General features: G+C 39.6%; 1 protein-coding gene across 1 annotated transcript in view; it reads right to left on the bottom strand.

Moving 5' to 3' along the window:
- Positions 1 to 17341, bottom strand: part of EBF1 (early B-cell factor 1) — a 280846-nt gene that overhangs the window by 55633 nt on the left and 207872 nt on the right. Inside the window, exons 9-10 of the mRNA XM_014947757.1 lie at positions 15812 to 15942; positions 8341 to 8467 (exon numbers count right to left, since the gene is read on the bottom strand). Of these exons, the coding sequence (XP_014803243.1) occupies positions 8341 to 8467; positions 15812 to 15942 (258 nt within the window). The remainder of the gene's footprint in view (positions 1 to 8340; positions 8468 to 15811; positions 15943 to 17341) is intronic.

Genomic DNA, 17341 nt, shown 5'->3' with positions numbered 1-17341 from the left:
ATTAAGCACATTTTAAGGAGGCTATTTCGCAGGTAGCGCTGTGCAGGAGCGTGCCTCAGGCAGCCCTGCACTAAATTCACGTCCCAACTCCCTCGCCAGAGCCAGCGTGTTGGGGACACCTCTGACAGCCTGGCCCACGGCTTGGCCATTTTTCAACAACACACAGCAAATCCCACACACAGTGCCAGGCAGAAATCAAAACCTGCTGCACCCCATGAGAAGCAGAGGAAGGATGAGTTAGGTACATACATCCCCACAAGGCAGCCAGAATTCCCAGCTATGAAATATTTCAGTGGCAATAAGTAGCCAAGGAGTCAGCTTCCTGGACCAGCAAAAAGATAGTGCCTTGTCCCTCTTTTCAGGGCACAGGATCAAAATGCATTAAGGTAAGCAGTACAGCCACTGCTGCTACTCTAAACTCTCAATTTCTGAGGCATTTGTCTGATCTGAATACTCATACATTAAGAAACAAGACAGTGAAGCCCCCTGTAGAAACAGAGCGCAATTGAGGCTTTTTAGAAATTCATCTCAGCTTTCTGTTTTATTGGCCATTTTTTTAAAAGAGGGAATAATATCTTATCAACTGACATGAGCTAAAAGGAGAATAAAAAAAGATTAACAATTTCAGTCTGGAATAAGAGAGTTTTGAAGCAAGGGCATGAAAATTTAAAGGTTTTGGGGTGGGGATAAAGAAAAGAATTTACAAGGCTTATTTTGTGAACCCAGAGGGTTAATTTATCATGGAGTAAGTCTGGAACTTGAAAAGCAAAAAATGGTTTATTGGCTTTGAAGGTCAGGTAACTATGTTATACCATATTCAATGGGTTAAGGTTCCAAGGGTCTACAGGGTTGCATGACAATTGCAGGAATCCTTATAAAGTCTAGTTTATACCTTTATCGTTAATAGCTTTCTAATCCTTTACCACAAATTTATAGTTTAGAAATGGCAACACATCTTAAAGATTAAAGGTATGTGACAAACAGTTCATGTCCTTTAATAATCAAATCACATAGCTTAGATTGGGGGCTTATCAGGCTTTTTCCTACTCTATGGTTTCATAGGTAGAGAATACTTTATATCCCTATTACATGAATGATGAATGGGACCATTGGTTATGGGCTGTTATTTGCTTGGCTGTAGTCAATATGTTTTCTTTGGACAGGGACTTCAGTGATTTATTTCTCTTTTGGCCTTATCACTTATTAACTCAGGGCAGACAGAAACAGCGAAGGTTGTGAATAAGGACTAGTGCCCATTTAGACTTCTAATATCAGAGAAAATATTCTTTTTAATGATCCAGCTACCCTTTGCTGCGTAGACTCTGATTGCACTTCCCTCTAACTAGAAAATAAAGGTCATATTTCTTGGAAAGTGTATACATAAAATATGCAAAATAATATGTTTCCTTCACAGCTAGCTTTATTCTGACGGTTGCTGTAATTGCTTTCATTTTGCAGCTGTCCTACAGGTACACTGCACACTTTTAGTGATTGTTTTGTGCAGTGTGTTATGGCGCTGCCAGTGTTTAAGGAATACCAAAGATAGGAGGGTTCTGTGTTCCTATTAGCATACAAAAGGGATTTTCCAGTCTAGCTCCACTGCCTCCTCACTGTCTGGAAACACCCTTTTCCCTACAATCAATGAGGATTCCTCCCCAGCTTCCTTTCCTGAATTTCTGCAAATCAAACAAACGACCTTAATATTCCAAATATTCAACCTTGATAATTGTCCACACTTCACTCTACTGCGTACGTCCTAACAAACTTCAAAACAAACACTTCTGTAACAAGATTCATCCCCAAGCCCACACCAAATAATAAGGACTTAAGTAATTTAATCTAGGAGAGTTTGTTCTAAAACAACTGCAACCTTGGTTTTTTTTTCTTTCTTTCTTTCTTTTTTCCTCCCTAAAAATTTCCAGACAGGCCAGGCAGACCAGGTGTTAACACTGACTCAGCAGAGCATGGACTGGAACATAGAAAGGGCCAGGTTCAAGCTTAAACTCAAATAGAGATTTCCTGAGGGCAACTTTCCTTTGCAAAGGCAGGCAGCACCCAGGATCACATCCCTGATGTGCGTGCTTGGAGGGAGAGACTGCACCAGTCCCTCCCTTGTTTTCCCATCTCTATTCTATCTGTGAGCTTTCCCCGACCCAGCAGCGGTGCCATGAGGACCCACTTCTTCAGGGACTATGGAAAACACCTATGGTAGCAGAAAGCCACAAATACAGCTTAACTTTTTCAGCCCAACGCACCACCCCAAAGACAGGCCCATCTCTGAGCTCCACAGACCACCTGAAGCCTCCAGTGTCCCCACAACACAGTCCAGTTGGGAATGAACACTCGGCACAATGGGGGATAAAGGGAGAACACAATGGGCTCTGCATTAGAACATTTTTCAGACTGCTGTTACGAGGGTTTTTCCCTAGTTTCCAGAGATATTAAATTCACCAGCAGAAGTCTACATTTACAAAGGATTTAATTTCACTCTTCCTTACTTGATTGTGCTATAGTTAGGATTTACCATCTCTCCTCTGTAGAGTCTGAGATCAGGAACAGACTTTATAGTGACAGTCCAAAGCACAGGGTAACCTGCAGCGCAGGGCTCTCCTGCTTTTAAGAACAGACACCAGCTCTTATTTTAAACTTTATACATTTCTTTGTATTGAGGGATTTTGTTCTGTTCTTCTGTAGCACTCTGTGACTATTTAACTTCAAGACATCTGATACTTTTTATTCTACCACTGCTATTAATATTTACTAGTGAAAGGCAGATAAAAAATGCTGTTAAAAACAAATGGCATTCATTTGCTAGCTACCAGATCTCAGAGCTGGTCACTCTTCTGGAGAAGTGATGTGCTCTATATTTCATTTCAGATTAATGATCGTCATATCTCTGAGGGTGAAGAATTTTATAAACACATCAGGATAAAACCCAAGACAGCATCAGAGATTCTGGTTTTTTTTATTTTTATTGTTCTGTTGATGGTGGCCTTCTCTCCCCATTTATACTAATCAGCTATTTAAGTGCTCATGACTTAATAATAAACACACATGAATGAGGCATTGTAAAACTAATGAGGTCATGTATTACTGATGTTGAGAATAACTGCCACTGGGTTCTAACATTTCTCAGGAACTAACAGATACACAGTGATGGCCAAGGTTAGCTGGGGTAAGGGTAAAGCTCTAGCTCATGGGGAACAAGAAAGGCTCCAGCGGGGCTACAGGAGCCCCTTGACAGCCAGTGTGTCTCTTATCACTGCTTCTTTTTACTTCTTTTTTGTTTTTCTTTTTCACATCTACAAACTCTAGAACTCTCCATTCTGAAAACTGATTGCTTCATTGATTATGTGTCTTTTGAACTTCGTGTAGTTATTGGTGCCTTCTTGAAAGGAGATGATTTTCCTAGCCAAGGAATCACTGAAGTTTACTAGGCTGAAACTTTAGGGACTAGAGATCAGCTTTTAAGTAGTTCCGGTTCTGACCAGATCTGTGTGCATGACTTAAACTTCTGTTTCTAGGACTATGGACTGAAAGTTTAAATGGTGACAGGTAGTTTTTGGTCTCTTACTCTTGGAGATATTTGACTTAAGAAATGAAAAGAGAATGATTCTCAGAAGGTGAGTTCCCCTGTGCTTCTCTAAAGTAAACCATTTAAAAATAAAACCCTAAAAATGAAGCCACCTAAAATCAAGGCTTTTCAAAATGTTACCCAAATAATTTGTGATCTGCAAGGCCCTTCCTGTTTGTACACAGACTCAGATGTTTTCAGAAGTAAATAAAGGGTGAAATGAGGATGGAGCAGGGATTTTTCCACATCAGGCTATTTCTTCTTTGTAGCAACTAGGGGAATGAAAAGTTCTCTGAGAAGCCCTATGACATTTCAGAGAAAGAGGCAGTTTCCCAGAAGTTCTGCGAATATCCTGACCTTCACAGTGCTAGCATTTCTACATCACCCTACGCACAGTGGCCCAAAAGCATCACGCAAACACTGGCCGGTCTCGGCAGAGCTCCACTCTGACCCACTCCTGGAGGATGAGCGCTCAGCATCCGGGTTATTCACACTGCACAGCACGTCCTGTGTGTCTACGCCGACCCTACACCCCCCCATTCCTGTAGCACCACTTCTGGAGACAGACCGTATCCCATAGTTTATAACAAATCCCAAATGAACTGGGGAGGGACTTGCCTGTTTCTCTAGGTACCCTGTCAGCACACAAATGGTTTATTCCCACAGCTTCCCTGCAAGACTAATGCAAATGAAAATGGTCCCTAAATTCCAACCTGGATCTAACCACGTAACCAATTTTCAAAAAAAAAGAACAGTATTTGGGGTACTGCTCAGCCAAGACACTGAATTAACCCCACGTTGTACACATAACCTTAGTGACAAAGCTATATACTTCTACTGTGTAGTCCTTTGCTCTAGTTTGGGAACAAAAGCACAAAACCTTAAATTGAGCAGGTGGTACAAGACACAGCATAATGCATTTTTATGGACCTTCCATATGTCCTTTCCAATATGCAGTGAGATAAATTCTCCTTTCACTTACATTCATGCAGTCCCACTCAAATCTCACTCCTTAGTACCATAGAAAATTCATCTGTGAAAATCACGCTGTGCGTGACCCATCCATTTTTTAAAATTAAAACAAAACAAAACAAAACCTCAAAGGCCTGTCTGGGTATCACAAATCTGTGCCAATTCTCATCCCTTATTTAACTCAACCATGTATGCCCTGAGTTACCCTGGCCAACTGCCTACGGATTTGTATGCCTAATGGCTTCTTCCTTTACCTCAGTTTCTCCAGTCCTAAAATAATGGTAGTGACACATACCTGACTCCTAAGTTGGTACACGAAGCTGGATTTGTTCAGTGCTCTTCAATACCAGAAGAGACTTACAGATGAAGGGAGCCACAGGGAAATACTGACCAGCATGTTTGGGCATTTCTGTGTGCAATACGGACTTCTAATATTATTCCAAAACGAACACAAATGCAAGATGTGTTCAGATTTCTGTATTTCTAATAACATTCTCTCAGGAATGTCAAAACTTAAAGTCTAAGAAATAATTGCTCTATAAGAGCATGCTAATGGCTTGCTTTACAGATGGAAAATAAAAAAGTTGTGTTTTCTTCTAAGCACAGGGTTGACACTGGTTTATTTCTTTCAAAAATACTTACAAAAGTCAGGATTTCTCTGTATATATGTGACCTTGATTCCTAGATGGCACATGAACTACTTAGAGATCATGTTACTAAGTTATTTGCAGTTAAAGAGGAAAAAAAGGCTAAAATTAATGGGTCACTGGGTATTTTCTTCTGAGAACTTAAGTACTTAACAGTAAGAAAAAAACAGTTTACAGCCAGGTGGCTTGAGGGGATATTTTGTTGAACACTGATTAAAAATAATTTCTTCTAAATGAGACCTAACCACAAAATGGGACCATTAACGAGCAGGGACATTCTCACCAGAAAGGAAACTACGCTTGATCGACTCCTGCACCGCCCACAAACCCCAGGTCTTTTTCTCTCTCACACATACTCTCTCTTATTTTTTTTCCCCCTTTTTCTCCTCTCCCCTTTTCTTGTTCTTAATAGCAGGGTAAATAAGCAGCAAGTGATGCTGAAATGTTTTCGGCCAAAAACAGAGGCCAAACTCCTCTGAGAAAACATTTGGCCTCTGTGGTTTTGTAATATGTTCCAGAACACTGAGTTCACTGAAGAACATTGTGAAAAACTCCCATCGGCTGCAGTGATGCTGGGGAATGTTACTGTATCCCAACTTCCAATTGGTCCATTTCCTGCAGGCCTTGTTAAAAAAAAAAAGGAAAAAAAATAGTGCTATGTGGGAGTTAAAACAAGTTCTCATGGGAAAAATGAATGGCAAGAAATTCTAGCTTTAAAAGAAACAGCTAATCTGCTAGTTTGATTGTTCTTCAAAACTTACAATGAACCAATAATCCTAATTAAAAACACTTGGCCTAGTTCTCTAAAGCATCATAGCTTTTTCTATGCTTCGTTTGTACACACCATAGACTATTAGTTTTTTTCTAGTGCTCACTAACAAAGTGCTGACTTTGTTGGGATGGCTGAGCTAATTTCGTGAACTCAGTGTGAAACCTTAGCTAAACAAAATTGTGGTAATTTTCCTTAATTTGTAAAAGTGATTGGAGTGCAAACAAAATTTTCCTCTTGGGTCAATCCTATAATTTTCAATTAACTAAAACTAATCGGCAGGCGTGTACTGAACCTGCATTTTGTTTAAAGGGCTGGAAGGCACTTCTGAAGGTCAGGATGCATTAATTGTTTTTATTTTAGTTTCATTTAGTCCTTTTTAAAAAGCCACATTTAAGTTCAGGCTGCCTCTAAAAGGAAAATGCAAATTGTGTAAGGTACAATTTCAGTCACAATAGCTTTTCTGTATCTACCGTAACTCCATAAAAGCTGCATAAGTAAGAGAATTGACCATGGATTGGATCACCTTTGATTTTTTCATTGTTGTTTAGTATTTCATAACTTTCATTTATTGAATGAAAAATAACGTGTTTTAGACACTAACCTGAAAATGCATATATGGAAACACTCTCCCTACTGGGACACCTTTATTTCCACATTCAGCCATCTGCTTCTGGGCAGACAGGCTAAATTGCCGCACTCATTTTTACTGGAAAAGCTAATTAATGATGATCTGAAAAGCAAAACCAAAATGGGTCCAAGCCATTTTTACATTTAAATCCCAAAATGAAGTCCCAAAAAATTTCTTCTCAAAGTTGAGGGGCACAGGTTTCCTCCCTTTTTCCTTCTGCATGCATATTTGCTGTTTCACCAGCGCAAGATGCAGCCACCCCTGTGGCTTGACAACATGCAGGACAGCACAACTTATTTTGAGTAACAAAGTGAGAAGGGAAAGGATTCATGGTCAAACTGTCCAGAGCTCTGGCTGACACTTTCATGTGGTATACACTGGCAATTCGCACCAGCTGGCAATCTGACCCTTTGCTTTTTCTTTTTCTTCTGTTCCAACATATTCAAACCCTAAATAACTTTTTTGATATGGTGTGTTATTGTCCAATATATGACTCGCCCACACATTGTTGAAATCATAATGCTCATAATAAATACACACAGCCTCCACAAGCGCCTGCTGCTCAGCCAGCAAGGCGATACATGTCCACTTTAAGCCCCAGTTTAAAGAAACCCAGCACATAATCCCAAATGGGGGGGAGGGTATTTGAAAAAGACAACAAAGCTTTATAAGGTACCTTTGTTCAATTTGCTCAGTGTTAAGAAAAATCAAATGAGAGCTTTGTTAGAGCACAGAAGTCTCTCCTCTGCCTTGAGTCTCTGTGTGTACATTCACAGTTGGAGCAATATACGTGCCCAGTGTAATTCAGAATGCCTCGTAGCCACAAGTATTTATGATATATCTTATTCTTAAAGTTTTGTGGGCAATCAAGAATGGGGAAAGGAATTGCACTGCATTGTGATGAACCATAGTTCAGGCCAATGGTTACAGAAGTATTCCTGCCTGCATATGTTGAACACACGCATAAAAGGACAAGCTCATCAAGACTTGGCCAAGCCATTAATTCTTGTAGCACACATACCTTCCAAGGAATCAATGACATTTCTTTTTAAAAAGTTAGACTGCTACCTGATTTATTTCCCAAGCCATTCTTACCACTACTGAGAGTGGTTTAACATTGAAAGCACCTGCAATGTCCCAGCATTATATTTTTGTTAATAATTCTTCAGGCCAAACCACTCGACCTGGTGGTCTCGGTGCGGGATGCCACCCCAAAACACACTGCAAGTGGCTATGTCTGAGCATCAGCTGGGGTGAAAGCTACTTAGTGTCCCTGGAAGCCAGAGACATGTACGTTATGGTGAGATAGGCAGGGAAACAGACTGCTGCTTTGCACACTTGCACCACTTGCGGGACAACATGAGATAGAGATATTTAGCAAGACGCTTCTTGGAAGGCAGATTCATGATTGCACTAGTGTGTCTGGCTCTCTAGCCTGCGCTCTTCCTCTGTTTGTTTAAGTACTGGAGTGTCTGTTTGTCTCCTTCCTTCCCCCTCCTGGGTAAAGAGATGTCCCATTGTGAGGGCAAACAAGCAAACAAGAATCCCACACTGGTACGGTTTCAGATTCATCTCTACGGTCATCCATTTCTGAAATCCAACCTTAAATTAGTCCCTTCAATGACGTGCTCAGCCAAAATAATAAAATACAGTACAGCTTTTAATGACAAAAGGAGAAACCATAGCAAGCGTGATATATTGCCTGTCCTATTTCTCCACATTATACCTCGTACTAAAGCATCCTTACCTGTGTAAATGAATCTTCCAGGCGTTCCCTTGCAAAACTGCTTAGACTTGTAGGACAATGTGACTTCTACAACCCCTGGGATATGTCGGGGAGGCGTCTGCACGCGTATGGCATGAGGAGTAATCAGCTAGAGGAAAACATTGAGAAGGGAGAAGAAAGGGAAAAAAAACACTGTTAGATGCTGAACACTTCTTTAATAACACTTTCCTCTCAGATCACAGTAAACAAGCTTTGAAACATGTAATTAACCTGTCAATGTTTGAATACAATCTTGATGTAATCCACACAAAAGCCAGTGAGTACAATATTTACAAGCATTCTCCTCCTCAGCCGTAACAACATTATTTCTGTTTTCATACATGGCAGGCACTCGCTTCCTAGTACAAGCATTAGCCCTGGTTTAATGCAATAACTTTAGCTCACAGCAGCAGGACGCCCATGTTTGCTCTGGTGAACACTGGGGTCATGACAGTGTCCAACAAATCTGACTGATAAATGACAGGCAGCTACACGTGGGAACACGGCACAGCGCAGGCTGAGATTCACTGCACAGCCCAAGCCCAGGCAGGCTTTTGGATGCAGTGGTCCCCAGCTGACATCTGTACGCTGCACAAGCACCACGTGCTGCTGTTCTAATTTCTATTCATTTGGTGGAGGTATCGCTAATTACTGCAGAAACACAGAGTCTGGCTTCAGAAAGATGCTGGATCTTTCCTTGCAAATGATCAGAGCAGTCAAAAGAGAGAAAACAAGTATCTAACCATCACTTCCAGTTTGCCTTCACTACAATGACTTACACACATCTGAGAGGGCTCCTGCAAATGTGGATTTACACAGTAATAAGCAGACAAACTTAACTTTCTTTCTAATGGGTCTGGGATCCTGATCCTCTCAACACAAAAGGTTGGGGTGGGTCAGTGCTGCACTTTCCACGCTCTAGACCACGTTTGCTCTTTTAGCAATCTGAACTGGATTTAAAACATAGTCCCTGAAACTAACATTAGAGCCATCTAGGAATTCATTAATTTATGGCAGGTTAACTCAAATCTCTGCTGCACTCAAACTACAGCACTGATCTACCCCTCACTGGAACGTCCCCTTCTCACTTATTATGCTTCCTCAAACAAGAATAGTAAAAAGAGGTACATAGAAAAGGTGACGTGGTTATGTCCAGCAACCAAGATATAGCTCTGGTACATGGAAAATCCTTCTCTAACTGACTGTGCCACATTAACACACTTCTAGAGAGGCAAACAAGACCAAGACCATAACCAGCTTTGACAGTAAGCAAAGCCACAGTCAACTGCTCTATGCTGCTGGTTGAATCATGTCCTGGATTCAGGGATACATTTTAATAGATTTTTTTTTTAATAAATAGCTAATTTTATTCATATTTTTACTAAGAATCAAATATTTCAAAATTGCAGTAAGATCCTACTAAAATATCAGACTTTTAACCAGTTCTTTTTTTAGGGCAAAGGACTAAAAAAGCACAGAAAGCACAGAAGGAGAGTCTGTCTGAGAGCCATCTGTGTTACTGAGGGAAATGACATACACAGTAAGAAGTTCTCCATATTTAAAATAAGAAAATTAATATTAAATCAAGTTGAAGATTAAAACCAAAACTACCAGCATCAAATGCTCCAGAAGTTATTCAGATCGACAGAAGTCAAAAGTCATATGTCATTTTAGAAATGATCATGAAGGAATCAATGCCTTCTTGTTTGTGAGCTCCAAAGAACATGTTTTCAGGCTCTGCTTTGAAATCCTGTGATTTAGAAACTTACTCATTTTTTAAAAAACCTGCCTTTTTTCTAAATTACTCACTCTATCAACTGGCTTAAAAACAAAAACCAAAACAAAACCAAACCAAAAAACAACCAAAAACCAAACCGCAAAATTCCAAGGATTGGTTTTACTTCAAATGAGTTGTTTTACAGTCGGGCTGACCAAAGCCTAAAAGTCTAGGCCAGTTCTCTACATGTCCTCAATTGTCAGCGGAGGCCGAAAGCACTGCCAAACAGCAATTTATTTCCAGTGCTTTAGACACCTCTCCTGTTGGGATGAGCTGCTCTCTGGAAGCATCTACCTTTCTCCAGTGAACTGAGATGACAAGTTCAGACTAGATGCTTAACTGCAGGCAGCCAAACACAGCTGAGATAAATCCCATCCTCAAGTGGTTCTAGTTAACTGGGTGAACTGGCAAGATGCAAAAAGTTTCATGACATTTTTAGGGGGAAAATATTTGTAAAAACAGCCAAGGATTTTAATAGTAAAGGTTAACATGCTAGTCTTACTACATCAGCGTGTGCCTTGCACCCATCACCCCCATTCTGGCATGAGCTATACAGGCAGCTTCTGGTTGTATCTTTGAATTTCCCAGCATTTACTGGTCTGTCACCACTTTAATGTTCTTTAAACATAATTTGTGGCATTTTCCAATACTCATCTTCCCTGGTTCCCAAGAAACGTCTGACCTATTTATGGTCCATTGTTACAGAGAGCTGGGGAGAGTTAAGCAAGTTTCCTGGTTTGTTCTCCACAAACAGTTTGGTTTTCCTTTGTGCTCTGAAGTAAATAAGTTTAACTGTGTTTAAAACCACAAATATACAATAATGTCGCCCACACATTCCCAAAGGGTGAACATTATGTCTGAAGTCCTATGGTTTAGGATACTCAGAATATATTTCACTCCTCTCTTTTCTAGAACTAAAGCTTGGGAGGTAAACCAGAACAATACATGTGCCTTTTCCTTTTACTTTTTCCCCTTAGCATCTGCCACTGACCACTGTCAGGGATACAGTGCTGAGCTAGAAGGACCTGTCTACACTGTCAGCCTGTGGCCTGACCTTGGGAATCCACTCCACCTTCTCCTAGCATGTTTTCTACTCTCACACTGACATAGCCTGTACCTTCTTCAAGGCACAGTTTGTCTCGTATTTGCACATAAAGCATCTGGAAAAGGTGAGCTATCAGCATCAAGGGATATTAAAAGTAAAGGCACCACTTGTGGAAGCCTCTGAGCCCCAAACTGTTGGAGGCTGGCAGAGAGGTCTGGGGAAGCATCATGACATGCTCACCCTGTTGTTTTTATAGACATCTGTCATTGCCCAGCACTGAACAGAAGATCCTGGGCTAGATGAACCTCCACGTCTGACCCCTTATGGCCCTTTCTATGTTCTAATCTCAGGTGGGAACTCTTGCTGCATTAACAGACATCATACAACTGTAGCGATGATATGCCAAGAACTAACAATTTGCAAATATGAGTTATGTACATTTCTGAACACATTTTTTTAAAACAAATCTTGAGTAAGGCATTAACCTGTGATTTGGAGATGAACCCACCAGCCAAAATCCCAGATCCAGCTTCCTCTTCCATTCTGGCATTTGGCTAATTGAGATCTGCAGCTGGACATAAAACTAGTAACTGGACCCTTTCTCCCAAGGCATTTTCAAGTGAACTGGTCTGGTACTTGGCAACTGCACTAGCTGTTTGATATAAACTCTTACATGTCAGGGAACATGCTGTGGATTGCATTAAAACCTGAGTTAGAGACCTTCAGAATGGAGGGAGGTGCGTGTCCTAAAAAATCCAAAACACATTTGGTTTGAGTATGTACAACAAGACTCTTTCTGTGGTTTGCTAATATATTCGAGACATTCTTGTGTGATACAGCATCATCTCACACTCTGTTCGGAGTGCCAGGTTACTTTCTTTTTTTAAAAGTGACATTTTATAAGGAGATGTCATTAATCTGAGTCACTAGTTTATTTTTGCATGCTTGAGCTCTGGTTTGTGGTTAGGGAAATGGTGACAATCAGTCATAAATTTAACTTGGACTCTGTGTGAAGAGGACTATTAGGAGAGGAATGAAGGAAAATCCCACCAACTGAAGGTAATGACAGCTTTCAGTGTGAACAGGACCCTTAAGATACCTATATTTTTAAAAATGACCAGTGACTTTGCATGCCTCAATTCTGGGCATCCAGAGGCTGCTTAATAAGCTTTGGTTTTCAAAAAGAGGGTGCCTACTAATTTTTTAAAAATGAGTCAGACCTCCAAAATAAGCACTCAAAAACAGAGACTTCCAAAATCAATAATAAACATAAAAAGCAAAATAAAAAACTGTGTCACAGAATTTGATTCAGCAGCATAAATAAAAAAAGAAAAAGCCCAAAAGCACCAAACCAAAAAATCGTCCTCTGTTTTTGTGCTGTACAAAGGTAAAAGAACTGATGTTTCAGTGCTTCATCTTTTCTTAATAGAAAAGAAAAAGGAGTTGTTTCCAGCTGACTCTGTACAGCTGGAGGAATGTTCTTGGCAGGAAAATGTTTGAAGAAATAGTTCATTTTAAGCAAATATTGTGGAATATTTATAAGAAACTAATTTTGTCTTCACAATCATGTATTTGCCCTGAAACTTGACTCTCAGAGTTTCAGCTCCACTATAAGAGAGAGAAACAACAGAGGATTTTTATCAGCAGCTCAGATTTTGAATATTTGCAACAACACACAGACCCATAATGCTGGGAAAAACCTGTAAATAACAACTCCGTCTGTTTGGGGACTGGGCAAAGAGAAAGGCAGAGACTCTCTGGCAAACAAACTATTTGCTGGGAGTTGTCTGTCCAGATTCAGCATGTGCACACGATATACCAATGCCTTTTTTTTTGTCAGTTATAAAAGTCCCTTGAAAAAAAAGGCATTAGGTGGCCCATTTTGCTGTATTCTAAAAATATCAAGGACTTTAAAAGTCATTTTTATAAAGTAATAAGGGAGTTAAGGATTAATTGAACCTACTGGCTTAGTGTATCTGCATTTCTGCACAAAATTAATGTGACAAATTAAGTTTTTATTTAGTTCTCTCTGGCTGAGAAAGGTTGTAATTATGTTAGAGTGTTTACAGCTAAAATATATGTTTAAATAATAAATATGTGTTTCAGAAACCATTTTAAACCTCCTTTTTTAACACAGTCAACTCCATTTCAAGCATATAAATATTTCAATTACAAAACTTGAATACATGTAAAATAAATTAAAAATATATTATTTACATTTCAAATTATTTATAACATATGCTGCTTGACAGCAACAAATTCACCCTTAAAATGAACAATTTTTTTTTTTTTGCTTTTAACTTTGCTTCTAAACAGTGGTAGGATTTATATTTTAAATATCCATGCATCTCAGGTACTTACATGGATTTTGCTATAATAAAATCTGAGTAATATAGGACCTTTATGATAATTATCTTCACAGCACCTCTCCAAAGAAGGTGACTAATCTTATTACTATGCCAGAGAAAGAATTGAACTCTAAGCAGATTATGTGATTTGCCCAGGGTCCCATGCAAAGTCTGTGGCAAAATGATGCTTAATTTAAATATTAGACTTCATCCCTCAAACCACCTGCAATTATAACTGGAAGTGAAATTAGAAAACTCCATGGGAAAACTTTCTGCAAGACTCGCTCTTGTTCTTTCGTTTCCTATCTAGTTCTATTTTGGATTTTTTGCAGCTCAGTTAAAATCATGTTTTCTTTGGATCCATGAAGCAACAGAATGAACTTCAAAATTCTTCTTGATTTCAATGGCAAAATAACCTGGCCAGGTTTGCTCAAAACTGGGCCCGACTGACAACTCAGGATGAACCCACTCCAGGTTTGAAATGGTACTGAAACTCAGATCGACAGTTCAATTCTACACTCTATTGAAGTAAAACAAAAATATTCTTCCTGGGTACTGAGAATGCACTAGACGTTTTTAGAAATGAGAAGGCAAATGTAAGAACTTATTTTGTACTTCCTAGGTGGCTAGTATATGTAATTTGGATTATTTATAGAGCACTATTATTTAGAGATCATTCAGACAGCTCATGTGTTTCTGCACTTGTTTATCATGTTTGTCTGTTTCTTTTCGAAATAACTTGTTTTCTCCTATAGGATTTTCTATTGCTCTCATAGGTTATGAAACTGAGAACCAATTCTGTAAGAGAGAGACAGTGAAACAGTTTTCACTCAAAACCAACTTGCAGCCCATTATAGCACTCGCAACAAACAGGTTGACTTTAGTCTGGATGGACCCCTTCTAACATTATTAATTTTATGACAAGGCCATGCAACCATCAGCAACAATGTTTTGACCACTTCTCCTGAGATCAGAAAGATCCAATTCTGCGGTACCAAAATCAGAGCACTTTTCTCCCGGCCTCTTCACCTTTCCCTGTTAAATGTCTGTAGCCATAATGGCTTTAATCCTAATACACAAAATGCTTACACTGGACCCAGGGGGCACTTTCATGATCACATAAGGGCTTCAGAATAGGGCTCATTTAATATATCTCCTTTTCTGGAATGCCCTTTCATCCACACTTGTCCTCAAGTGGAAGGATGAGAGAGAGAGAGATAATAGTGAAGCCCATGAAGGACTTTAGAGGATACTCTTCATATGGAAAAAATGCTGCCATATGTGCAATGGAATCAGTAGGAGGAATGTGCTGGATATGAATTAAGCTATAATGTTGATTTAATATTTATAGAATATGAGGTAAAACATTAGAAGACCCTTACGTCACTGGATAAGCACTGTATAGCTATTTCAGAGATGCTGTTTTTTCTGTTTGTGTGTTAATTTCAGTATTAAAATAACAAATATTTTATAAAACCTCCAAAATGCTCTTGAAAAGTTATAAATGCAAAACATAAACTTTTCCTGGGAGCTGCCTTCCCATCCCAGTGAAGGCAGAGGGGACTCAGCCCCAACTTCTGCAGCCCTGTGCACTGCAAGTGGCCGTTCGGGTGATGCTGCCTGGGTTTTAACTTTCCATGGGCTTTCTGGGGAATATCAGACTCCACATTTAATTGTATGCCAGGCGAAGAGAGGATTTAAGAAACTGGGAGGAACAACAGCAGCAAAAAAATGGGTGAGAAACAAGAAAAGGGTTACTGTGAAAATACAGAGGCCCCACTAGGTATGAGGAGTCTGTATTTTCCACTGCGGATACAATATTTTGGTTGCTATTATGTAGATGGTACTTACACCAAGCAGCTACACTTTAAGAATATGCTCTTTAGAGGTGCTGAATTTCTGCATTCTCCACCTCATTGAGCTGCAGCTACAAGCAGCCAGTTTCCCTGGAAAACAGGATCACCTAAACGCTTGTTTCCTGTGGGCCCTTAGCGATTGTAGTGCTAAATGCAGAATTATTCACACAGGCATTTATCCTTCCCTTTCCTTGGTATAAAAGGCACTGAGTTAAATTCTGGGCCAGTAAGAGGAGATGCAAATCCCCTGGCTTTAATGGATTTCTGCCACAGGTAAATTTGACTAATTATTTTCATAAAACTGAATGAGAAAAGGATACACATCTCAACATTTGTTGCTGATTTAGCATGTGGCATTAAAAAAAAAGGACAGGCTGGCTATAAGCTAGACAAAGCTATTAGACATTACCGTTCAGACAACACCTACCTCACTCCAAACCAGCATGGTGCCGAATATGACCTGTAACCCATCAAAGAAATTGTCTCCTATGATGATGACAGTGGCACCTCCTGTAGTCCATCCTTCACTTGGACTGATGGCTTTGATACATGGTGTAGCTGCTTTTCAACACACATGAAAAAGAGAAGTATTCTGCTGTTAGAACCAGATTTTAATGATAGAAGACTTGAGAAATATAAAATAAAAGGAGCTTTCATTTTCCCCCTTACTAACACAAAGATTTCAGCAATCACATTCTTTCTAGTACATGTGCATGACCTCAAACTGTATCTTTGGAAGCATTTTTTCTCAATTAATTCCTGTTAGATTTTGTTATCTGCATTGAACAAATTAACTTCTTTAAGCCTATATTAACAAAAAAAAATATCACAGCCTGATGGGCAGAGACCAATTGGAAATCAGGACAAATCCCTATCTTTATTCTATATGAAATGCGCAATACCTGAGTTAATAAAACAATCTCCAGTGAGCTTGCTTTATCATCCATCATAACCCAAATTCATTAAGGAAACTCCTATAAATATTATTGAAAAAATTGGCTAAGTAAAAAAGGGTGTAACCCTCAGCATTTAAGTATTCTGCAATCAAATCCAGGTTGTTCTAGTATTAAACCACCCTGCCCTGCTTAATGTTTTGGCTACTACAAAAAAAAAAAACCCAAACCCAATAAATAATAATAAAAAAAAACCCCAACCCTGCAATCCTGCCATCTAGTCATTCCAATTGCGTTGCATCTACTGGATAATTAAGAAGCTTGTGCAATGCATCCTGCCACATTCACTGAGGCTGTCCCCACTTTCACTAGCCACTTTCTTGGCAGCACATGTACTGAGTGCCTCCTGAGAGGATGTCGAAAACTCAAGCACTGCTCCAAGTAGTAAATTCAAACCTTAGGTAAGATCTTCTGATTTAAGAATATCTAAGCAGAAGCATGTTCAATAGCATATATCGGTGAGATAGGGCAACATAAACATCCACATACTGATTCTCCTCCTCTGCAGTACAGGAGTACCTAAGAATTTAACTGTGCTGAAGCAACAGGAATAACATTACTGTAAAAATAACCTGAATAAGACAAAAAGCTCTGGGTAACTCAAACGGCAACCCCACAGCTGTGGAATCTCAGGGTGGTCATATAGGTTGATGAAAAGCAACCCCATCCCAAATGCTACCAGCTTCTCCTTTCAGCACAGGGTGAAAATATGACACCATACCATTAGATAAAATTTTAGGTAGAGTGGGTACCTCAACAATTTCATTAGCCATGAAAACCTGAGTCTAGTAAAACTCCACCAGTCAACATCAATGTTGGAAAGAAAGATTCTTTCCTTTAGATACGAACCCAGTCCTCAGCAGAGAGAAGAGGCTGGCTCCACTGAAAACACATGCAGGGCTGCCATTGCCCACATTTATTCTGCAATGTCAATCAGGCACCAATCAGGTGTCAATCAGCAGGACTTCATTAGCTGCATATATATATATATGCATATATCCCTC

The sequence above is a fragment of the Calidris pugnax genome, unplaced genomic scaffold, assembly GCF_001431845.1.
Source record: "Calidris pugnax isolate Ruff unplaced genomic scaffold, ASM143184v1 scaffold27, whole genome shotgun sequence".
NCBI classification, from domain to species: domain Eukaryota; kingdom Metazoa; phylum Chordata; class Aves; order Charadriiformes; family Scolopacidae; genus Calidris; species Calidris pugnax.
The sequence above is the reverse complement of the archived record's forward strand: the minus strand, read 5'-3'. Positions and strand labels throughout refer to the sequence as shown.